Below are 26631 nucleotides of genomic sequence, written 5' to 3'. Positions count from 1 at the left end.
GCAGACCTTATTGCCATCTGCGATCATATGGAAACCAGCCTTTAACTTAATTAATACATAGTGACTCGTGTTCACCGGAACTACCAAGTCTGATTTTTATCGTTTCATTGGGACATTTTGCTTATTGAGTATTTGTTCTAGTTTGTAGCTGAATTTGACCACACTCGCTTCAAGAACTCCGTGAAGAACTTTTTTTCAAAAGTCACAATTTTGCAAGATGGTTTTTTTTTTTTCACCACATTAATACCATGTCGTGCTATTGACTATTAATGCAGACCCCGTGACGCCAAAGTTGTTGATTTCATATGTACGTAGTTTTATATAAGAACAGCAAAATATAGAAAAATATAGTTTGCATTTCACTTCCACTTGCTCTGTTTGACCACATTCGTCGTGCTGGTCACTATTACGGTCAACCCAGGTCACATGTGAACCGTATTTTTGAAATTTGAACGGAGTTTTGAAATTTACATGTCAGTTTTGAACATCGCCAACGAGATTTCAGAGTCCCGGCATAAATTTCCCTAGCTTATTGACAGGATAAAGCTATGCATTTTTCTTTACATTGCAAAATTGAATATTTCAAGAATAACAATTGTTTCTCAAGTATTTTGAATCTTTTTTTCAGTTAATGTGTCTTTTTAAAACGATTTGTAGAGAAATGTCGAACATTCCATTCACACGTCGGACATTACAAAGAGAAATTCGAATGTTCATTTCATTCTTGGAAATTCTGTTCACGCGTGACTTGGGTTGACTGTAATCCAGACCCCGTGACGCCAAAATTGTTGATTTCGTATGCTACGTATTTTATATAACAATAGCAAAATATAGAAAAATATAGTTTGTATTTCACCTCCACTTGCTGTATTTAACCACACCAGCTTTAAGAACCTAGGGAAGACCTATTTCCAAAAGTCATAACTTTGTAACATGTTACGAAGATTGATGTAAAAATACCAAACTGCGGTATTGAAACGGCTGACGTCGACTGTGGCTAGAATATACATATAATCAATTGTACATGCATACCTTATAGCAGATCGTGTTTTACGAATAATTAACAAATTTTACTGTTTTCACTTTCTGTAGACATTTTGACACTGAAATTTATATTTACAGCCACAGATTTCAGCAACTCACAAGTCACGGAATATCATACAGGAAGAAAACATCAAAGAATGCCGTGAAAACTACAAAAGCAGCTCGCTTACGTCCAAATCGTTTTCAGCTACTATAAAAACAACTAGCAATTTCGTAAATTTAAAAGGGAACATTATCATAGCAATTACCCTCCACGGCGCGGAAAAATACTCCATTTATCTCGATGTGATATTTTTAAACACCGCACACTTAACATCCTTTCTGAACACAGTTCTAGACGTGTAGTTTAGTTGTGACACTTCACATCGAACCAAACTTAAAATGTACCTCTGCTGTTTTCCTCCCCGCTCTCAATATTGTTTTCCGCAATTCTTCTACCCAATTTTGTGAACCAACATTAAAAGGGCAAGATGACAAAATCTCCCCATCTAATAAATCCAACTTCTCGAAAGTCCTCATAACTTTCTGCAGCCAATAAGTAGATTTTAAAATGTTTTTTTCCTCAATAAAGCACTCATTACACACATGGTTTTTAGCCAATGTTTTCATCACATTGATTATAAGATTGAAATATTTAGTACTCAAAGTAGTAGTATTCTCTTCTATTAAGAAATATTTATCGCCAAACACACTTACTGCGCCCTTTAAGTTACGGGGACTTTTGAGAAATGTATTAATGCATCAGTCAACTCCGTAAGTGCCCATCCCCCCCCCCCCCCCACACACACACCCAGGTATTAGCCTTTAAAAAAAAAAAAAAAAAGAATGGCAAATTCCTTGGAGTGAAGACACATAAGCTCTTTAAATACCTCAAGGTGGGGATACATAAACTGTCCAAAATGCTGTGGGATGTGGAGGGGCAATTACTTTCAGAATTTTACAGAAACTAATTTGAGATTTCTTCTATTTCAGCCCAATTTTCAAGAAATGTTGCTGACAGAAGAGGGATCATTTTCTGTTAATTCTTGTTAATTTAACATAATTTTTCATAAAAGTGCAAGCTCTCTAATAAAATTTACTTTCCTTTTGAAAAACTCACTTTATGCACTTCAAAATAAGATCTAGTGGGCCATATTACTGTAAATAACTGTTGAGATACAAAATAAACATCCAACATGGTAAATTGTACCTGTTTTTTTGCCTGCTCCAAATCATTTTTAATTAAATTGAATCACAGAAAAATCAAATGAAAATAGAACAAAGTAAAGTAGAAAAAGAAGACCAGAAAGTTGTTCTGAAACTTAGTAAATTTTAAAGACAAATATTATTTAAGTTGTCATGTGGAAAATTTACAAAATGACCTTAAGGGAAACCAAAATTGCTTTCAGTTAGTTGAGGTACAACTTATTGAAGACTTGATTTGCTAAGTGTAAAATTACAGTAAATATACAATAGAAGGCCAGGAGAAATTAATTATGATTTGAGTTAACATGAGCTTCAATTTAGTGAACATTGAAATTATTAGAAATTGACTGTAGGTGTACAGATTTTCTCACTGCACTGAATTTCAACAGAGAAGCAAATGCTAGTGATGGACACTATAGCTGTACACTTATTTTTATACATATATGACACTTAAACTAAACTGAAAGTTCATCCCATTAATTATAGTCCATGAAATTACACTTCAATGATTGAACTAAATAAAGCTCATTTATTGCTGAAAACGTCTAGGCTGTGCATTATACATTTAGAAAACTATATCGATCAGATAACAAATATTTTAACAAGACACAAAATAAACAAACAACATATGAAATATCTCTGTATTTTCAAATTTCTCATAATCCTTTGCACCTTGCAGGAAAGTGGTCCAAGTCACATTACAATGGCTGATAAAAGGTAGATTCAGCAACATGCATAAAAATGCTTTCTGTTGTCCTTCTAACTGCTTAACTAAAAGGAAAGCAGTAAAATCCAGTTTTATAGAATTCCTTAGTATACTCATCTATCAAAGATATGGGCACACTGCATAAACAAGAAAACAAAATTTCTTACACAACACTCAGTTACAACTGTCTATTATCAGTTACCAACTAGCAAACATTTTTATAATGATGATAACTTTGCAGTGTACCTTTGGAAAATGATAGCTTCCTACATTTAGACTTTATTTTGGTGACCGGTGGATCACAAACAGTACTGAAGAAATCCATTTAAATCCACTGATCAATTTTATTTTGGAAAATGATTGTACACTAGTCCACAAATTATATGTAAAAACAATCTCGATCATCAACGTAATAAATACTTTAGATTATCTTATTGTACAATTTGTCAAGTATTTTGTTTTTGCTTCTCATGAAAACTTCATTCTTGTAGGAGAGTGATTTTGCAATTTTCAGCATAATGAAATTTAAAACAGAAGATTTGTTGTTCAGAGCCATCATTCTCTGATTCATTATCATGAAGGCCTTCAACACTCAAAATAGCATTAAATAACTCTCTTTATGGTGGCTAATTTATATTGTTCATAAATGAAATGTTCAATATCTACTTCCTAACTAATATTTCGGTGAGACATGACATTCAAATAATAAGCGCAATTGTGCCAGGCAAAAGGTTGTTCAGAAATAAATTCTACAAGGTACACCAGTGAGAATAAATAAGGCTACTTATTAAACCCTTTATGGCTTTCTTGTTTACAAAGTAAAACATAACTGCAAATGCTAAATATGATAATCATTAATTATCACTTGTGATAGATCTAGACCAACCAATATGCAGAATTCAACACCTGCACTGTTTTTTACGTTAACATATTATTATTATTATTATTATTATTATTATTATTATTATTATTATTATTATAACTATGAACAGTTAAAATTATATAAAAACAGTCTTCTAATCTCCGAAATATTGATATATAGATGTTTAAACGTAAATTCAACTTGCTCAAGTCATCCATGTGCAAACATGTTTTCTTTCAGTAACATGTCACCCTTCATTCCATGCATTTACTTCAGTGTAACGCTACAGACAGCCACTTGCTGTTACTGTAACAAACCACAGTAAACTTGATATACTTGTAATATCCCTCCAGTCACCATTTATTGTTTGGTTAATTGTTCATTTTACTGCATGTTTGTTTGATGTGTTGCAATTTTCATATTACTTCCATGAATGTTGATAATGACTTCTCATCTTGCCAATTGTCACTTAAGCTTTTCAACATTCAGCAGATTTCCTGAAAATACCACACATAAAAATATAGTCTTGCCAGGAGTATTGTTACTACGTTACTGTCATCCACTGTCTTTAACTTGAACTCCAATAAAATAGTTGGTAGTATCCATAGTGTCCATTTTGTTTTGAATGATGCAATCTTATTTCTGCTTCACCATTGACGGAGAAAAGACCATAACACATGCTCATCAGTAATGGTAAGTTTGTAGCTCTATCACAAGTGTCATACAATAAAGTCACGTACACCACAGCATAAAATGTTCCACCTACAATACACAACAACAAAAGTAATGTGTTAGAGTTTAAATAACAACACTTTGTATAACTGCAACTGAAAGAGTTACCATTATTTTGTTTGTTTCCCACCCTTCCCCTAAAAATTAAAAATCAACAACTTACCTTAAATTGTGTACAAGTTAAATTTTGCTTGCACAAAGGGTAGAAAGAAATGTCACATAGACATTCCTTCCTTACCCTTAGAAAATTAATATTGACAGTTACTTTTTCCCCTTGAAATATATTGTTGCATTAGGTAAATTCTGGAAATGAGTTAACTTTGAGTTTGTAGATTAATTAAAAAGATGAAAATATTCTTTGTCTCTGCAAAGTATTAACAAATTTGTTTCCTCTGTGATTTAAAGGCTTATTCAATACAGTACATTCAAATTAGTAAGTACAGTATCATCAAAAACTTACCTTTTAGCTAAGACAGTTTAATGTCTCATATTATTCAATGTTTCAAATTGCAAAGTTGAGTGTGAAAAACAATTATGTATATTCACACACCTTTAAGGGAAACAAAAACAGGCTTATGATCACTGTAGTATGACTCTAATGTACCTGAAGATTGTACAAGTTGTGGTACATTAGTATAAATATGATCTATTTGTGTTTGGTAGTCAGTCGTATACTGATGAATCAATTGTGTGTATCCTTTGTCTGTTATCAGGTATTTTTGGAGAGCCCTTACTTCTGTAGTATTCTGCATTAAATTAACATTGAAATCCCCAAGCAAGATAATAGGTCCTCTAGCCTCTGTCAAAACTGCATCATGAAGGTGACTAAGGGCATCAATTAATTGTGAAATTGTAACAATTGTTTTCGATCGGTAGATACCAACAACATAAGTGTTTGGAATTGGATGCCTTAAAACCATAACAGTAATTTCTACATTATTAAAGTTGAATCTTAATGGAATTTGTATACAATTCAAATCAGTCTTAATGTACACAGCAGTTCCATAACAACTTCTTATGTTAGAGTAATTGAAGTCATTTCTGTAAAGTGTAAATCCCCTTAGATCATATATATCATTACTGTCTGACAAGCAAAGTTTTGTTTCAACAAAAATGTTAATATCAGCTTTTTGAATGTTGTAATCACTTCGCACATCATCTATGTGCAGGTGAAGAGATCGAACATTCTGAAACAAGATTGTTGTCATTTGGGGAAACTCCATACTGTGTAATACCACTAAGGGTGTTAGGCTTGCTTCTGTTCTTAGCCTGCTCATTTCATGTTTAACTTCCTCACTAACCTTTATTTTATTTTCATTTAAGTTTAAAATATGCAGTGCAGAACTATTTCTTACCCGACTTAAGCCAACATAATGCATGTGTTCTATTTTGTATGCTGGAAAGTCAACAACGACTTCATCTAATGTGTCACCTTGAGAGCGGTGAATAGTCTTGCCAGCAGCAGCTCTCAGAGGAAATTGGCGACGCAGAATTTGCACTTTACTATTTTTATTGATTTGAAATTGTCTTGTTACTTCTAAAACTGGTGTCCAATTTTTATTTGTGTTTGCCTTGTATAAATGACAATTTTCTCTACGTTGTTTTATGCCTATATCTGCATGTGAAAATGACACCCAAATAATACTTGGTCTAGTAGAATTTTCAACTCTGTAGTCAATATTCTCTATTACACAATCTGCACCATTAGTAAGTCCATCACCCACATCAACATTAATTGAGACATCATATTTTCCACCAGTGGCTATTGGTAGTAGTGAAAATAAGCCCATTGTCTTTGTTGGATTATCTGGGATACTACGCTTTATTCGTTCCTTAAGATCATCAGAAATATCCCCTATTATAATGTCTACAGCCTTGACCTGAACTTTATCAGTTTGAGAGATGGTAAATAAGGCATTGTTGTGAGCTTCTACCAGGTCATTCGTAGAAAATAAATGTGGCACATTCATAGGATAACGATCATCTTCAGGTTTAACTCTCAGAAGTCTCTGTTTCAAAATTCTTATATCATCTTTAGAATGCTTTCCCTCTCTCATGCGATTGAGTAGCTTAGCAAATTCTTTATCATCCTTTTGTCTCATTATTTCTGTTAACTCAAAGAGGATAAAATTCTCTGTCCAAATGTTACTTGCTAAAGCATTATAGCCCATAAGAGAATTTTTAAAGATCCACTTATCAAAAACAGGCTTCAACTGGAAAAGATCTCCAACAGCTATAACACTTATTCCACCAAATGGCTCTTTGGTTCCCATTATTTGTTGCAATCTTAAATTCAAAAAGTTGAACAAACCACTTCCTACCATAGAGATTTCATCAATGAATATCACCTTCAGTTTTTTAAGTTGTGTCCTAATGGTATTCAGTTTGTCACTATCCAGAGCACAATACTGAAAACCTCTATTGATAGGTATCTTAAAAGTCGAGTGTAGTGTATTACCTCTTATGCCAAACGATGCCTTTCCAGTGGAAGCTGTTTTTATAACCTTAATATCATCTGGATTTTCTCCTGCAATCCCATTCAGATATCTTATAATTGCTTCATATAATGCATTGGTTACCGTAGTTTTGCCAACTCCTGCTCCTCCACTTAAAAACAATCTTACAGGCTCATTTTTGGTTTTGACTGAATGTAACACATGATAAAAAAACTGTCTTTGCTTTTCATTCAAAGAGCGGACAAGTGCATAATAATCATCATCACACATGCGCTTTGTAATAAGTTCCACTTCATCATTACTTTTTGGAAATATTCCTATGTCATTAAGCAAATCATACTCCCTATGCTGCTTATTTTTGCCAGGCTCAAAGCAACCAAATAATTCACTACATTTATCTTTAACAACACAGTCTTGTTTATTAATATGCTCTGCATTTGGAGCAACATTATCAAAATCCTCACATTCCGTGTTATTTATCTCCTCCATTGCTTTATCTAATATTTGTGAATGATATTCATATTGCTCCCTATTGGTTATAATTTGATCCTTAACCTGTTCAAAGCGCTCTTGGAAACTTTGACAATCCTTGATCAAGTCAGTGCTTTCATTTCGCCAAGGTATAAAAAGCATTAATTGCTCTCTATAATGGTTCTCTGGGTCCTTATCTTTATGGTACCTAACTGATCTGATGATTTTAGACTTCTTTCGTTTTACAAGTTTCATACCTCCTCTCAGCTTGTATTCATTGGGTTTATATTCAAGGTCAGTGACATTAATGCTATTTACTGGGTCATCATCAATATTGTCATTACAATTAGTTTCTGGTAAGAAGTCATCAACACTTATTGTGACTGATGGTGCAGTACCACCCTCATCAGTATCTTCATCTTTAACATAATTAAACCATGCAACAAAGTCAGCCAAACACAAATTTTCTAATTGTTTCGGTCTCCTTTGATATCGTTTAATGATATTGTCAGACTCTATATCAAGTGAATTGTCAGGCAATTCCTTAAGCTGATCCAGTTTTTTTAACAAAAATGCCCTTTCATCTGGAGGCGAGGTACTGATAAACTGAAATTCACGAGTAGATCTTCTCATTGGCATTTGTAATACAAGATACACAGCTTCTTGAGCACTTATTTCAACTGCATTTAGAAATTTATTTCCAATATGCCTAACTCTACTTGCAATATCATTATTACCAGATTTAGCTTCTTCACATGCTTTTTCTAGAAGTCTACTCATACCTCGTTGACCTTTTGTAATATAAGAAAGTATGTATGTTGCACAGGCATAAGGATCTAGCACATATTGAATGTCCATATTAGCCTGCCATGCTTTCAGTAAATCAGTGTTATAAGAGTTGATTCTTATTTCTGATGGTGCTCTTTTCAAAAATAATGTGTCACGCTTTAGGGTGTGTCTTACAGCTAAGATGTAGCTTTCTTCAGTTAATTGTAACTTCTTAAGAAAATCTCCAAATGTAATGTTTTCACCATATTTCATGCTATCAAGAACCTCTTTTATTTTGTCAGCATTTTCTTTTATCTTATCCCGCATCTCTTCATCAAAACAGGAGTTCTCAAGAGGTGTCAAAATCATTGTCCTTGGCACTGGAGGCAATGGAAAGTTAAATCTACATACCTTATGCTCTCCTTTCTTACATGTTTTTGCATGCCTGTGTGTTTGTAAATTTACAAGATCTTCCATTTCACTTGAATTCTCTGGTTTTTGACAAGTGATATACTTATCAACAAATTTTGCAATTTCTTCATTTGAACTTTTCCCATATTCTGGGGCTTCCTTTACCCAAAATAAACCATGAATATGTGGACTTCCTCTTTGCTGAAATTCAACTCTGTAAAAATAATCAGCTATTTCTCCTATTGGCATGACACTGCTCTTTAAGATGTCACGAAAAAACAACTGCACCATATGATCAAAGTTTCTTGCACAAGTCACAGGATCTTTCTGTATAAGATTTGATTTTTCCTCCCATGTCATTTGTTTGATCTCATCATCACTGTACTCTTTTTTCTCTACAATTTTACCTAAAGTTTTAAGAAGATGAGTCCACCTTGTTTCTGCAGCTGAAAAAGAACAAAACCACGTAGGCTTGCCTAGTTGACGAATCATAGCAAACAAGTCTCTTTTGCATTTCTCAAAATAAGGAGGGGAACCTCTTAGATTTTTTAAAACTCTGAATCCTTCATCAAGATGTACAAGCTTATTAAGATAATTTTCTGACTTCAGATCACCTGCAGTATACTTTTTTCCCTTTGTTTTACACTTTCTCAGAGAAATGCACGCACTATCCTGAATTCGTTTGATTTGCAATTTTTTGAGTTTATAAAATATATTTGGAACAGACATTGCAACTCTTCTATCTTGACACCTCAACTCCCATTTGCAAACTGTACTATATAATACAGGCACTTTTCTTTCCTTATTGTCAGCTCTCCGTTTTCCACAGAATATAGTTGGGAATGATAGATATTCAGAATCTTTATCAATGAATATTCCTAATGGTTTGTTTCCTTCTCCTGGAGCAAAAGAAATAATTCTGTCTGCATTTACTACTACATCTGGTTCCTGCAACAGTGTATCTGTAACTCCTGAAGGACGTTCATCAACTTCACACCATTCATCACTATCATCTGTTTCACTGCCTGCATTAACAACATTACCACTGCAAATATTGTTTTCACATGAACTCTGTGTGAAATTCTCCTTCATAACAATATCATCTATTTGCAAATCACTACGTAATACGCCAGGATTTTGAACAAACTCACTCCAGTCTTCATTCATACATTGTAAACTTATATTATCTAGCCATGAATTTTCAACTTGTATGCCTTCAGATTTGAATAAATCACTTGTCTCTACAAGATATTTCGCTGCATCTAACACTTTCTTAGGTCTAACATTCTGAAACTGGTAATGATGCTTATAGCTGAGACGTCTTTTTAGTTTTATTGGAATGGTTTGTGATTCATTCATAAGTCTTGGCAGAGAATGAACAGTTGAATTGACATCACTTGGTACATTAACAACATTCCCATGAATAGACAACTGGCCACCTCTTGGTAGTTCACGGATTTGCATAAATGGAATACGAGGTGATATAAGTCGTTCTTCTAATGGTGTCAAATTTAATAACTCAGGTTTATCAGGAAATGTCATTTTATTGCCTTTAGAACAGCTGGGCAATATGCCTTTTTTTAGATTTGAGTCACATGTTCTGCATATCCATTCAACGTCATCTACACTTCTTAAACCAGTGAGACAACATTCTACAACATTTTGTGAACACCCCTTGTACTTGCTGCTATCACATTTCACTACAGAGGACTTATACCACAACTGATCACAACAAGTACAAATGTATTCTGGACCACGTTTAATGTTATTGTGAAACAAATTTATCATAACAATCACATTATCCTTATTTTGCTGTCCTTGCAACTTACCACTACTAGTTGCTGTTACTAATTGATGTTCTACATTTTCCAATTCCATTTCAGCAGCTACTGGAGTTATATTGAAATCATCAACTATTTCTCTACGTGCAACTCTAAAGATATCTTTTCGATTAATTTCTGCCTTTCGTTTTCTAAATGACCGTTTCGCAATTTCCCTCACATGCTCTGGATTCTGTTCTTTCCTTTTTCTTTTAGATTCTTTGTCAATTTCCCTTACATGCTCAGCATTCTCTCTTTTCCTTTTTCTTTTAGATTCTTTGTCAATTTCCCTTACATGCTCAGGATTCTCTCTTTTCCTTTTTCTTTGAGATTCTTTGTCAATTTCCCTTACATGCTCAGCATTCTCTCTTTTCCTTTTTCTTTTAGATTCTTTGTCAATTTCCCTTACATGCTCAGGGTTCTGTTCTTTTCTTTTTCTTTTAGATTCTTTAGCAATTTCCCTCTTGTATTGTACCTGTAGGTTTGCCACTGTACTTTTTTTCTCAGCTTCTGTCTTTTTCTCCCTAGCTATTTCACTATTATCACGTCTTTTTTGCAAGACACGTTGACTCTCCTTTTTTCTAAATTCAGCATCAGCTCTTCTCTTTTTCATGTATTCTTTCATGTAAGCTCTATGTTTTTCATTTTTGTCAATAACTTTTTTTTCAACTAGATTTTCACCAGACCAATTCTTGTTTAAGTCACACCTCCTATTTTCTACAGTGGACACATAATGAGTTTCACCTATATGTCCAATGTAAATGTTTCTACATTCTCTTGTCACATTTGTTGCTTGAATTACAGTCACAGGATTAAACGTTTCACTTGATTCAGCAATATAAATTGATAAATTGAAACAATTAGCTACCGCTTGAATTATAATTCCATCAGCCCACGTTCCCTGACAGGACATATTACTCAAATATCCTTGCCATGAATACTCAGTATTACTCTCTATAAACTGTTCAGGGTTCTGCACTAAATACTGAACACCAAAGTTACGCACATGAAGATGATAATGAGGATTGCCATACAGTTGATGTGACACAGCTCGAAAAAAGCAATCACCACCTCCTCCAACATCTAATGCACTTCTACCAAATCTAGACAACCTAGTTTCTAATAGCGAAACTGTATTACCAACTGCAACACTATATGCTGATGATGGCCCTGGATTCTCTTCAACATCACCACTAAGAGATATAACTCTACAAGATACCGGATAACTCTGAACCACACGGTGATTTAATAACTTTAACATTTTCGCATCAACAAACATACATAATAATGGCGACTTCTTATGCTTCGATGTTCTCACATGCACAGTAGAAAGATAAAAGTTTTGCCTGAAAATATATCTTTTTGATAACACCGACTTCGATCTTGCTAAGCGATCACTCAAACGATAACGATTATACCCGACAAGCGCTTGTTTCAACTTAGATGAACTTGGAATTCGTTTCTTAAAGTATAATTTAACAGCGTCTCGAATCTTTCTAGTCTTCCCAAATAATTTAATAACTCTTTTATAAGGAATTCTAGAAGGTTCTCTTTCACGTTTCTTTCTAGAATGCAATATACACCTTGAGACATACCTTGACCTCCATATCCTATGTTTCATTTTACCTCCCGCGTTATCCCTTGGGGTGTTTAGAAATGTTTCCCAATCGGTAAATCTGCTTTCACTTTCGGTGTGCTTTCTATTCTCAGGAGAGCTCCACTCAGAACACTGATTGCGTTTCCCAAAGACTCGCTCGTACTTAGCACAGATTTGACAATATTTGCCTTTGATTTCCTCACATTTCACTTTGATTTGTTTGCATTTGGCTCTCATTTCTTTGCATTTGGCTTTTATTTGTCTCCATTTGTTTCTAACTTTCTCGCTTTCCTTACAAATGGCATAGCCCCAGCGAGCGGGGGATTCGACATACACTCGGTACATCTCCTCGCCTTTTGAAATTACTCCCTGGCGAGTAAAGGGTTTATCAGGTGTTTCTGTCCCTGAATATACAAGGGACTTACTATAAACATATCCATCGCTAGTCGTATCCATTTCGCTAAAACACCTTTCCGACAAATTTCTCCTACGACATGCAACACCTACCACCGAAACTGATGCCGAACTGTGACAAGAAAGCATGTGCTTTGTCAGGTGACTTCTACGAGTACTAACCGAGCACGAACGAAAAATTAAACCCGAACAACACTCGATCAACCTAACCTTCACAACCAAATAAGCTTCATTCAACAAACATACAAATTATTTCACAATTCATCTCTCTTGTGTAATAAACTTACCTGCATACCAAGCGCAAAGCAGCTATCAACACTTTCCTTCCATACATTATAACCCTCATCCGCCGACTACGAATAATTATACAATGAACTGTGTAAAGCTCGCGTTTTGATTGGTCTAGAGGAGTGTGTGATTAGAGTATAGACGCACGATTGACGTCATCGAGTGGTGTGACCGGCGCACGTGATCAGAGTCTAGAGTCCAGCCAGAGCGACTGGTCAACAAAGTTTTGCAAACTGTTTTTGCGAGTAGCGGACAAACACAGGCAAATTTTCTCAGGAAAGGAAAACTGTTCAACAAAAAATTGGACAAAGACCGTTGAGAGTGATCTCAACCAGGATAGGAAAGCTAGAACTTTGTTGTGACGTGAAAAGTAAGCAAATATTTGTCGAAATATGTCGCCGATAGAAATCCGGTAATGGCGAGTAATCGATTACAGATCGCAGTGAAGCGACTTACATGCTGTAATATTTTGAGGGCAGGATTTCCTTCTGGAATAAAGGTTAGTTTCGAAAATATTGTTAGTGAAATTCTTTCGGATTATACTCTAATTTAGAAGATCACAATTGCATGTGTGTAGTAGTCCAAAACTGAGTTTGCTGGAAAGTTTTTGACTCAGCTCAGGCAACGCGATGCTCGCCCACGAAATGTGTTGAAATGTCTTGGTTATTGTATAAAACAAATAGATTCCATTTTGCCGTGGGTCTGTACTCTGATAACACACAGAGGACGTCAAAACGTGGTGAGAACATCAGTCACGCTACTCGCCTGCGGCTCGTAGCGTACTTCTTTGTTCTCACCACGTTTTGACGTCATCTGTGCGTTATCAGAGTACAGACGCACGGCAAAATGGAATCTATTTGTTAACTGCAAGGCCACTCAAATACTGTCAAAATGAGCCCCCTTTTACCTGTGATAGTCAGCGGCTTACCACACCTTCATATACATCCCATCGACCATCCGATCCACTAAATTTTTATGATGACCAGACTTTCCACTCATGCCAACTCTCCCGGATTATCCGGGAGTCTCCCGGATACGGAACGAATCTCCCGGTCTCCCGTACGGGTGACTAAACCTCCCGGATAAAAGCGACTTGGCATCTTATTTGTATAATAGGCTAGTATTTCAACTCAAATGTTCCATAAATTTAAGAAATATTGTGTCATGGCTACATATGCGTACCTGTCTTACCCAATCTGCCACAAACTTTGACGGAAACCCAAGAAAATACGCTTTTTGTCATCATTAGCTGTCATCATTGCAATATAAACGACTCTCTGATTGGATAAACGTTCAACCAATTAAAGAGCAGGACAAAAGAGCTCTAGTGTTGTGCGAATTTTGTGCCAATAAGGTGGGGGGGGGGGGTGGGGGGGTAAGTGCATCAATTTTGCTTAGGGGGGAGGGTAGGGTAATAAGGGGGGGGGGGGGTGCTCAGAAGAAAAAATCTCCAGATTTCAGATCTTGAGAGGTTGGCATCTCTGGACTTTCTGCACCGCACCGTAAATCATTCCATAGCGCAAAAAATCCTCGCAAAAAACCGGGACCATCAAAACTCCAATTTCGATCGATGTAAGCCAAATACTCCCCCAACAAGGCACAGACCCGCGTAACGAAATATACGAAAGGTTCCATCACACATCCTGTATGAACATTTTCGTATATGGGGTATTCTTTTAATTTTTACATTTCTTCAAGTAAAGTACATGAACATTATGCAACAAAAAGTACCCACAACAGAAGAAAGCTTTTTCTCTCGTTCGAAACCCTCGCTACACCTGTAGGCTGTTTTTGCTGTGCATCACCCACCAGACATTTGCATAATTTTGTTTACGACGTCGATGATGATGCGTGACATGGCGCTTTCCGCTTTCCCCCTTTCCCCTGAAAACTGACAACCACACTACGTAATTTTTTTTAAACAAGTTAATTTACTTCCGATAATGAAATATGACTAGCTCTTGCTAAATAAGAATTATTTATCGACCGCGTCCTTTTGCTTTCCCATAAATTACCAGTTGTAAATTTCGAAAACGAAACATTTTTTCCCTTTGAAACCTCTATGAAAGCTGACAAGATCTTAAAAGTGTTCATTTCACCAGAAATTTGCATAATTTTGTTTACGACGTCAATGATGCGTGACATGGCACGTTCCGCTTTCGCGTGAAAACTGACAAATTAAATTATTTTTTAATTAAATTATTTTTCAATTAAATTATTTTTAATTCTTGAAAGAAACCGCACTTCGTAGAAAAAAACGAAAAAATCCTATAACTTTGCTCAGATTCAACGAAAAATCTCCATTCTTACACTAAAATGATTGTCAAATTATTCTCTACAGAATGAATGAGAGAATTCTGACGCGTCGTGAAACAAATTTTCACGTTTTTTTTTTTTTCACTAATTGAATTTACGACCCCGGACTTTCTGAAAAACTGAAAAAACTTGAAACTTTGCTCAGATTGAACGAAAAATCGCCATTCTTGCACTAAATGATCGTCAAATTATTCTCTACATATTGAATAAGAATTCCCTGATGCGCCATGAACAACAAATGTTCGCGTGTTTTTTTCCACTAATTGAATTTAAAACTCATTCACTGCGCACGCCCGAAAGTTAACGACAAAACCGACTGATCGACCGACCAAGTCGGGACTCAGCTATCGCTATAACTCGTTCATTGCGCATGCGCGCATTCACGAGTTAAAAATGGCTTTGTCAAACACAAAATCCGCCTCGAATTCAAGTTTTCTACACCCTCACAAAAATACACAAACCGACTCCAGTCGGTAGACCCATAATTCCAGGAGTTTCAGGTCCAACAGAAAGGTTATCAGCATTTGTTGACAAACTACTCCAACCGATAGCACAACAGCAGAAGTCATATCTCAAAGATACAACTGACTTTACTAATTTCATGGAGGGAACTAGAGTCCCAGAGAACACAATTCTTGTCTCAATGGATGTAACGAGCCTTTATACTAACATACCGCAGGAGGAGGGAATCCAAACAGTATGCAGAGCATACAACTCTTTTTATAATGACCAACCCCCTATCCCCACGCGGTTCTTGGAAAAAGCGCTAGGCCTTATACTTCAAGAAAACTCATTCCAGTTCTGTGGTAAAAATTACCTACAAACACACGGAACTGCCATGGCGACAAAAATGGCAGTCGCTTTCGCCAATATTTTTATGGGCAAAGTCGAAACAGAACTCCTTAACCGAAGCGTATTCAAACCGCTCGTTTGGAAACGATATATTGACGATATCTTCTCCCTCTGGGATATCAGCAGAGAGGAGTTACAGCAGTTCATTGAACAAGCCAACAATCACCACCAGTACCAACAAATTCACGGCTGAAATTTCTGAAACGGAAATTACATTCCTGGACACTGTGGTTTATAAAGGCAACTGATTCATTACAGAATCAGTGCTCGATGTACGCACTCACTACAAAGCTACTGAGACATTCCAGTACACACATTTCTCCTCGTGTCACCCACCAGGTGTAAAAGGAGGTTTCATCAAAGGAGAGGCCCTCAGACGTCTCCGGACAAACTCAACAAAAGCAACATTTGAAGAAAAAATCAAACATTTCGAATCACGACTTATCGAGAGAGGCTACCCAAAAAATCTACTGCAGAGAACTCTCTCAGAAGTGATTTTTGAGAATAGAAAACAGGCCCTTCAACAAAAACCTGGCACAAACAAGAGAATCTTGCCTTTTGTCACGCAATACCACCCATCAGTTACTAACTTGAAACAAATACTAACGGAAAACTGGCATTTAATAGAACGACAACCATTGCTCAGAGAAATTTACAAGGAACCTCCTCTAATTTCATACAAAAGAGGTAGGTCTCTCAAGGATATACTCGTGAGAGCAAAACTCTAAAAACTCTAAAACACGCACGTGAGAGTCGCGCAGACCTGTAACTACAAATGCTGATACTTTAATTAATATGAAAACTGAAAATCGACAGGAAAAAAAATTCGTGCACAACCTTAAGGTGCTAAAAAAATTCTTGCACAGCCCAAAGGCGAAAAAAAAATTTCTTGACAGGACAAAATTGCCCAACCCCCCCCCCCCTCAAAAATAAAATGGTCCATCCCTTACCAAAGCGACGAACCGGATAGCGGCTTATCCGGTGGATAGTTACCCATGGCACTATCCAGGCTTTGTGCAACGACTTTTCATACATTGGATAACTATCCGGTGGATAGCGATTTTATCCGGTGGATAGGCCTATCCACTGGATAAAGTTATTCCGCTCTTGGAGACGGGAACTTCACAAGCGACGCGTAGTTTGTCAGTGAGAGCCGATGTCCGCACTTTTGCGGTTTGTTTACATCAGAAGTCACGTGACACTACATGCCCGGTTGCAGCTGGTCACGTGACAGCACACGACAAACGGGGTACACTCACTCAATTATTTTATTCGCAAGAGCCTATCAGAGATTTTCAAGCGGGTGCGATTACGGGGGAGTTACATCTGAACGCCATTTTTCCGCCACTTGACATGGCTTTAATGAAAATATCTCGTTCGCGTTTCAAGGAATCCAAAAACCCTATCATCATATTGTGAATCTGTGTTGTGGGGTATTTTGTGAATTTTTGGGTGATTTTTGGGTATGTTTGGGAGGAGTAGTTTTTCTAGAAGGATTGGTAAAATTAAGAGAAATAAAAAATATTGAAGAATTATGTGAAGTTTTAAAATTGGAATTTGTAGTTAATAATTAATAGACGGATACCAGTTAGTTGGGGTGCTGTTGCGTGGGTATCAACTTTTCTTTCTTCTACCCTTCTTAAAACCTCTTCAAATTTCATTCAAATTTAGGTGTAACGTCCCCTTAAGCAAGCGAAATGCGAGAGATTTGGCGCAGTTTCATGCCGTCTGCAAAAATCGTATATTAAGTACAATCTAGGGAATTTTAAACGGTCAATGAAGCAGAGGTTGATCATAAATTCTACAACTTGAATCGGAGTAATTTATCTACACTTTCCATGAATTCTACCAGAAATAGTATTTACTCAAGCTTAAACTGCGGTAATAAGTACATCTTTTGCTCTATAAATTGAAACGTAGGTCATAAAAATTCTTTCAGTAACAGCATTATAATTCATGACTCACAAGAAAATACAAATGTACATTCTTCTTGTTTATAGTAATCTGTTTATTTACATGTAATTCGCGAAGCACAAATATATTGAATATTCATTTGGTCACCGATTTCCTGTGATTAAATACATTGCTTTCGATCACAATCAGCGCTCTGAGCTCAATATTTTTCGTTTAACTACGTCTTAAAGTCAAGGACATAGGGAATAAACTAAGATGAAAAGTACCTTTGAATTATCGCAGTGGCTATTCGTACGGCACCCGTACGACGACTTGTATTTGCTATTTGTACGGGAGTCCGAAGATTTCATAGGATTTCTCTGTAATTCCTGATTCTCGCTTATCCAAATTATTATATTTACCTTTAGAAGGAATAAGCGAATCCAGTGAGTGCCCTTTCTTTGAGCGAGATAAGTTTTCGTACTCTCTGCTCACTAAGCGAACGAGCCACTCGCGACACTTGGAATTGTTTTGCGCTATATTCACGCACACGTCACGCGATTAGAAGAGGCCATACAGCGACTGGTATTTGCTATTCATTTGGGATTCCTATGAGTATCAGTAAAAATTATCATTAAATTTAAGAATCGCTAACCTGGTTGAGAAATTCAGACAACTGATCCTGACCGGTGGTATACTGATTGAGCAGTTCCGTGGACTCCCGTATTCCCAACCTGCGTGATGCTATTCGTACGGCCAGAAAGCCGCGAAATGGGAGTTTCACTTAATGGAAGAATTTACCTATTGGATACTCGCATTTCCGTACAGAAATTATGTTGAAGATAAAAGAACACACCTCTCCTTCTGACACAGGTATAAATTTTCACTGCAATGACTGAAACTGCGCCTGCTATAGACTACTATATACGGGTGCCGTACGAATAGCCACTGCGTGAATTATATTCACACGCGGCTTGCTTCAGTCCGTTGGTATTCTGAACGCTTCGCCTGTTTACATTCTATTGCCAAAAATTCTTGGTGTTCCATTCGGCAATACTAAAATTAATCTTCTTTTCCATTTCACCCCATTTGGAGCTCTGTTAAAAGGCGTAAAACCAGCGTCCAGCGATACTTCTGTTCTAATCACCATGCGTACTCACCGTCCCCCCATCGTCTTTCGGTTTCCCTCTGGCGTCCCGAAACGACTGTTTTTAAAATAATTCTTTTGGATTAACAACACTCTACCTGAGTGGAAGAAACGTGAACCTCTTCCAGGTCTCAAGTGAGTGTGTGATGTAGAAATGCTTGGTTGTAAAACCGCTTGTTGTCGTAAAGTTCGTAGCTGGCTTCTCCGTCCTTCCGAGAAAGCGACAACTGCCTTCTTTACTACCCCTCCCTAACGACAAATTGTGTAAAACATCAGAAGTCACGTGACACTACATCTGAAACCTTAGCACCGAAAATTAACATCAGAAGTCACGTGATCCTACATCTGAAACATTTTTAAGCAGTCACGTGACACTAGATCTGAAAACCTTTGCAAAGGTGAAGTGAACTTCCCAACTCAGCGAAACCGAGAATGAAAGGGATGACTTCCAGAAATCGTGCTGAGGAAAGTTGTTCTTCCAGTCAGCAGATTTCTTTTCGTTCAGGTACGAGATATGTGATTTAAATTTGTAGTACGTTCTTTGCGAGTTATAACTTTTCGTATGGGTGTTGGGGCAGAATGCAGCCATGATGCCGCCATGGGTAAATCAACTCTGCGCTGATTAGTCCGAATTCGAATTGCTTACATACATTTAAAGAAACTATGAACTTGCCTGACATAGGTAACTGTTGAATATCACGCACGAACGTAAAGCTATTACGGACACTCGCTATTACGGACAAAATCCCCGGCGGAAGCTTTAGGGGTTTGACTGAAATTGACTCCCACTATTACGGATTACGGACTGAGGTACAAAGTTTGTTGTTTTGACTCTCGATAAAGCGGACACCATGAACTTCGCATGTAACATAAGCAAATTTATTGCAGTCTGATGTTCGTCGTTTGTCAAAACGCACTTTAAAAGACTCCTAGAATGGTTATTTTCGCGTAAATTTCATTACTGGTGTACAACAGGCTTTTCTTTTTCACTCTTGCGCCTTTCCTTCCAGATTCTTTAGGAGAGATCAAGCTCTCATCCTCCATTCTCAACGACTGCTAAGCAGATTCAGTACTGTTGTATAATGTTGGAGGGATCGCGACAGACTTAATTTTATAGGCCCTTTGATTCAGTTGTGTTTTTAGCGGTAAGATAATTATTTTCCTTTGGCGATATCAATCAACCAAAATCAATAATCAATGCCATGTACTGTGAAGCTGACTTATGCACTTGTCATCGGCTTCCCCGAGGGGGGGGACCCCGGGCTGATATGGGGACTTTGCTAATTGTGTATTTCAAAGTTCTTGTATTTCCCCACCCGTGCGGGATTTGTTTCTTGCAAAGTCCCCAGTATTTGGCGAACCCAACTGGATTTGAAGATGCACTTCAGAACTTTATTTGGGTTCTTTAAACAGTCAGCAAACACTCGGACTTTGCATTCTGATGAAAACTGAACTTTAATTATTTTTTCTCGAATACTCCATAAGTTGCTATAAATCACTCCTCTTACTGTACATGCGCAGTATGGTGAAAATTTCAACTTTTCATTCAGTCCTGAAATCCCCAGAATCTGTTTTCAATCTATCCGGACTGATGAAGAACAAGGGAAAACACACTATCATGATGGTTTATTGCTGCTTCTAAACACAACGTCCTTAAGTTTCCTGAATACTCTGAACAGTTGCTGTGATGCTTCAGAAATTAACATTCTTGTGAATATTTAAAAAAAATTAACTTTTTCTATCCTTAACAATTTGTACGCTGTTCTAAATTTGTTCTATTATATCACTAACAAAAGACGACCTGTTGACCTTTAACAGTGACCTCTATTAACAATAATATATACACAGAGGAATTTTAAAGTTGCCTATGCCTACAAATAGTCCCCATATCTCCCCGAGAGTAGCGCATTCAAAAATCTAAGTCCCCACATTTCCCCCACCACAAGGGAAGAAATTTGTTGCAAAGTCCCCATAAAGTCCCCGTATTCCCCCACATCAGCCCGGGGTCCCCCCCCTCGGGGAAGCCGATGACAAGTGCATTACACGTCCCAGCGACTAGTAAAACTCTAATTTGACTTTTTTCATATTGGTTTCATTCCTCTTTTCAAGATTGCTCCCTTGAAATGAAGAAGCTGAATTTTGATTGGATTTTAAAAATCTTTATGCATGTGGTATGTGAGAATTAGACACTTCTCCTATTTTGTATAACCAAGGGAACCTGTGTTTAGTTTATTTTTTCCCCTTTCCCCTCTGTTTTATTTTTGTGCAACCAGCCCTTTTTAAGCTTCCCAAAACTCTAAACATTTCATTTTGTGTATGTATTATAATTGTGACCGTGAAAGGCAAAACGGACACTAGTGGTTATCTGTTCTAAGGGGTTAACTGTTCATTGATCCGTTCATTTTCTGTTCGAACGCCAAAAAAAATCTGTTCAAAGCATTCTACAAGCCGTTCAAATAGTTTGGGTATCAAACGGTTTTTGCATCAGTTCGCCAGCTAGTGTCCATTCGAAGAACTGCAACAGGCGTTCGAACATTTTTGACATCTATTCTCGACTTATCCATTTGAAAAGAGAAATTGCAGTTGATATTTCAAGATAGTAGGCATTGAATAGGCAAGTACTTGCAAAATACTCATATTTAAATAGAAGAAAGATCCTTGCAGTTTTATTTATCTTCTATTTGTTCTTTCATTAATCCGCAGTTCAGAATATACGTTTCATATATTTACATTTATATAGTCATATTTTAAGGCCCAGTTTCACCCATTCGGCTTTGCAGCAGTTTGTTATTGTTTACAAGCGTTTCTATTGTTTAGTCTTGCGATCTGATTGGTTTACCAGAATAACCATGCTGGGATGAGAGTCCAGGCGTATTCAAAATAAATCAGACCAGGCAAATCGGACTGGTTGATTTCGTTTCAGTCGCTCCGATTTCTTTTACTCTCTGCAGTTCTTTGTACTCCTTTGTGTAAAATTCTCGGCAAACGGAAGTCAAGGGTTTGGTTCGTTTTTCTGCATTCGTTCCTTTGAACGACGTGGCGGAACAGTTGAACAGTTACAGCCGGCAGCCTTCAACATTAAATAATTTTTGTCTGAAGATTTTGATTCTATTGTTGTATAAAACAAGATGCCCCCCTAATGGCATTTACACGGAATGCTTAATGTAGCCTTATCTATTCCCCATTGTATGCTTCGCAGATTTTTAAAAATTATCCTCCCTTCACAATTGAAATAATTGAATGGTTCTATTCAGAGAGACTGCGTGATATTTTATCGTTTTGTTACTGGGAATCATACTGGAAATTACTGTGCCATAACGTCATAACCCCCCACTTGAACTGGTCTGGTTTCCTTCACGTTGTATTATTCGATCTGTTTGTGAAAGCATAGTTTCATTGTTGTGTACTCTCCCAATTTCCACCGTTTAAACTGTCGAGTACTACTTAAAAGTTATTATTTCGATTTACCGCTTGAAAAACGTTTGTTTTCTGTTTCAAAACGGCAGATCAGAGACTTAAATTTATACATGTGGCTGCCATTGAACGAAAACAACCTTCTAAATGGTGATTTGCTTTGACGTCACACAGGTAGAGATGAGTGGGTCCACCCCCTTGTGATATATGCGCCGATAATGGATTTTGATTGGGCCGTTTTTGTTGAAGACAATCAGAACAATAGATCCCTTCTGGGAGAGGGCAGAATTTAATGTAGGTTTAATGAATAAATCAAATGATGATTTGACGTCACACAGGAAGGGATGAGTCGGTCCCCTCTCACGTGATGTGTGCCTAAATAATAGATTTTGATTGGGCCGCTTCTGTTGGAGACAATCAGAACAATACATCCCTACTAGGGGAGGACTTATTTTAGTGCATAAATTAATGTGCAGATTTTTGTGGCTACGACGAAGAAAAAAAAAAGATACCCAACCCAAACCTAGACACGGCCTGCCCTGCGGGCATTCTGTGTTATAAACGGTGATCTTAAAAGGTCCTTTCGATTATTATTGAAGCTGACATGAAAAGAAATTAACAGTGCTGGACTCAATGTTAGCTCAGTTAATATTGCTTTCAAAATTATGGTGGCTGCGCCGATCCAGTCTGTCGTACTATCATGAAAATATTCCTACCTTTGATGATATAGCAATGGTGCTACGAATGAATCTGCAGCTTACTAAGCAAATGAGTATTTTAATTTATTTGCCTGTGCCAATAGGAAAAAACAACAACAAAGGAACGCCACTTAAAAAAACATAAAGTTTATTATGTCTCTTCGCAACGCTGTTTACATGAATCAGGAGAATAAAATCAAATGGAGCTAATAAAGCTTACATGTTAAGGTCAGACATCCGTAGAAATCAGGAACACTACAACAGATGCATGCATGGAGACAACAAATCCTCCTGCTTCTTTGTTTCAGAATAAAATCTATGCGAAGAGTCTTTGAGACGAATTTGTTCCTTTAGAATAACTGTACAACTACGTTGTCAACAGCGAGATGTAACTTAGAGGTGACCGACAATTTTCCGATTTTCCTTTCCACACGAAAACTGTTCTTAAAAATATCCACATAAATAAAGCGAGAGGATGTTATACAAAGCTTAACGACATGAAAAATAGTGATATTCCAGAAAATGAGCTAGACGAATGTGGATTAATTTCGCTATTTAGTGCTTGCTGGTAATTTTCTGAATTTTCAACTGTGCGAAATTCAGCTCGGCACGCAATGCCCCTTGGGTGAACATGGGCCTTTAAGTCAAGAAAACCTTCACTGAACAAAAAGAACCACATTTATTAGCAGAGAAAACAATTTCAGCCATCGTTATTTGCGTGCACAGCCATGCTTGCGACCACAGTACTGTCGTCATTTTGCCATAGCAACAGTTGTTATGACAATCCATGCTGTTATACTAAAATACTTGTAACAAAGCAAGATTATTCACTTTCAACCCAGCAATTCCAAAGAAGGCTGAGCTTGATATCAACAACTCTGACAAGATCGTATAAAAGGTGTTCAAAGAATTTTATGTGGGAAACTTGTGGTTATGTTTTAGTAGTTATAATGGATACATGTAGTTCTTAACTTGTCACCGGAAGTTTGCCGTATAGCTCAAAGTTTTTTGTAAATAAACAAAATGATTTGAATAGAAAAATTGATGTCGATACTTTACTCCCCCAACAAATTTTTTTTAAACAAAATTTTAGCTCCTTTTTACAGTGCAACATAAAAAGAAGTTGCATGCATGACTTGGGCTGTCACATTTTTCGCAATGATAGTGGTGTCAAGTTACACATGATTTTTCAGCAACATAATGAAACCAACTCGCAGGTGGCAGCTACTCGGTTAAGACAGAGTGTTCCAGCAATTAATTCATCTGTTTGAATGGCTAACCAAACTGGAATCAAGGTCAAAGCACTCTATGGTTGTAGGTCCATATCAGAAAAGCATTAGTCTTCCTTTTCAATCGTAAGAGTAGAAGTTCTTGAATAATTGACATCACTGATAATGTGTGATGACAACACCGACTAAAATGAAAATTAATAAGCTGAGAACAACATTGCTCATTCCATTATAAAGCACATAAAGCTATCCGTTTGGGATGATTTTGTAAACTATTTGAGCAATTTATTCATCTGTTCAATTGGCTTACCAAATTGTTTGAATAATTTAATCACCCGTTTGAACGGTTTGCTACTTCGTTCAATAGTTTTGCTCATCTGTTCGGATGGCTAACAAAACAGTTCAAATAATTTAATCACCCGTTCGAACGGTTTGCTAATCCGTTCAATGGTTTTACTCATCTGTTTGAAGGGCTAGCCAAACAGTTCAAATAATTTATTCACCCCTTCAAACAGTTGCTCAAAATGCTTTGTGAACCCTTCCATGACCGTTCGTCATCTGTGCGTTTTTGTCATTCTAACGGTTTTCTGTCAGTGTCTGTTTTGCCTTTCACAGTCACATATTCTGATATGCTTGGAAAATGCAGGGAGTGAAGACAGAAAACTAGAAAAATATAAAGTGCATATGATTATGATCATTAAGAGACAGATAATACAAATAAGGAGATTTGTTAAATTCTTATGCGTAAGATCCAGGAAGCCCAACATTTATCCACATGCAGCTTTCAGATCTGGTTTCAATTTGAACTTTTCAGAAAAACAGGAATGGCTCGAACAGGGAAGTCTCACTGTTTGCATAGTTATATCATTACAAAGGCAGCACTTTCTCTTGAGTATTCGTTGGCCTGAGTTTGAACCCGCGACCTCCTGCATGGTAGTCTGATGCTCTCCAAACTGAGCTAACTGGTCGGTGGTTTACTCATTATCCTTCATTAACCATTGATGACCACACAATTTTTCATTAGTTCACTAAATAAGTAATAATTGCTAATTACCATCTAACTTAATCACAGATTATTGGAGTGCATTTGATTCCTTTCATTGCACAAATTTAGCTGTGGTGGGCCCTTTCCTGTCCGTTTCAATTTGACTTACCGGTAATTTGTTGTAAGGTTTTTTTTTTAAACTTTTTATGCAGCTTTTCTTCATTGCAATGATCATTATCTTCACAGAAAAATATTTGAAGTTTCTTTTTCAAATTAATGACCACAATTCTACTGCTGCTAACCCATCCTCAATAAAAGCAAAGTTAATGGGCAAACAAAAATCTTAAATTTTTCTAGGGTGAACAAAAATCTGGAGCATGAGCATGAGAGATTATTTTACTCTTTCAACCTGAAGCTATCAGATCGGAGGTGAACCCAAGTCGATGACGAATCTGGCAGAGAACATTAGCTTATAACCATCGGTTGTGTGACAAATATTTTCGTACCATTTTTAATCATTGACGCTATGCAAGACGAAAAAGTTTTATTTCTACTTGTTACTACTATTTACTAGAAAGTAGAAAGGTGTTTTTTATTTACCATGTAAAAACCCCACTGCTATGAAGTGAAAAACATTTTGAATGTCAAGATCTACATGTAATTAGCATATTGACAGCTTTAATCTCAGATAACCAAATGTGTGTGTACAAGCACATATATCTAACACAGAGATAAAAATGATACTGTAGATGATGGACTATTTATTTCTACTTGCTACAAATCTTACTATTTACTAGCTAATAGAACGGTATTTTTTTAAAGCTTTTCGCCAAAATCCCGCCACTATGAAGCAATAAACATTTTCAATGTTGAGATAGATCTAATTAGCATATTGACAGCGTTGATCTCAGATACAAGTATAAAAATCTGTGGTCGAAACCTTGTGAATTGAGATGAAAATGATACCGTGGCCACTTTATACAAACTCCATTGAGTTTAGTTTGTGTTTTGCTGAGGCTCAGGGGCTGCTGAGTACAAAGGTTACTTACATGTACGTCACCTCTTCTCTGATACAACACAACGGCATACTCTTTCTTCAAATGCGACAAAGCTGAGAACAAAATGCCAGACAGCGGCTGCTTGAAATATCCAGCAGGATTCGCACACACTTCCCTGAGACTTCGATAAAGGATTTCCGATAACATTGCTTAATCCAAAGGTGAATTAACTTGCCAAATGTAGACTTTTTGCCGTGAAACACAATACAGAAACAGGTAACCTAGCATGTGCCAGAGGACAACCAACACAACACAAGATTAGGCTTGCATTGTCCTTCGTTGAAC

At 36.8% G+C, this 26631-nt stretch overlaps 2 protein-coding genes and 1 pseudogene across 3 annotated transcripts in view; 2 read left to right on the top strand and 1 right to left on the bottom strand.

Moving 5' to 3' along the window:
• Window positions 1-5071: 5071 nt before the first annotated feature.
• LOC146485492 (uncharacterized) lies at window positions 5072-6853 on the bottom strand. The gene has a single exon (XM_085103458.1). It carries the CDS (start codon window positions 6851-6853, stop codon window positions 5072-5074), a length of 1782 nt encoding a protein of 593 aa, XP_084959584.1.
• Window positions 6854-15677: 8824 nt separating this feature from the next.
• LOC146485491 (uncharacterized) lies at window positions 15678-16650 on the top strand (annotated as a pseudogene).
• Window positions 16651-19380: 2730 nt separating this feature from the next.
• Window positions 19381-26631, top strand: part of LOC146485490 (uncharacterized) — a 62579-nt gene continuing 55328 nt past the window's right edge. For both annotated transcript variants that reach the window (XM_085103374.1, XM_085103373.1), the window contains exon 1: window positions 19381-19467. The gene's annotated coding sequence lies outside the window, so the exon portion shown is untranslated. The remainder of the gene's footprint in view (window positions 19468-26631) is intronic.

This window comes from Pavona decussata, unplaced genomic scaffold, assembly GCF_977016875.1.
Source record: "Pavona decussata unplaced genomic scaffold, jaPavDecu1.1 SCAFFOLD_26, whole genome shotgun sequence".
Lineage (NCBI taxonomy): Eukaryota > Metazoa > Cnidaria > Anthozoa > Scleractinia > Agariciidae > Pavona > Pavona decussata.
Note: the sequence above shows the minus strand (reverse complement) of the source record. Positions and strands in the feature narration are given on the sequence as shown.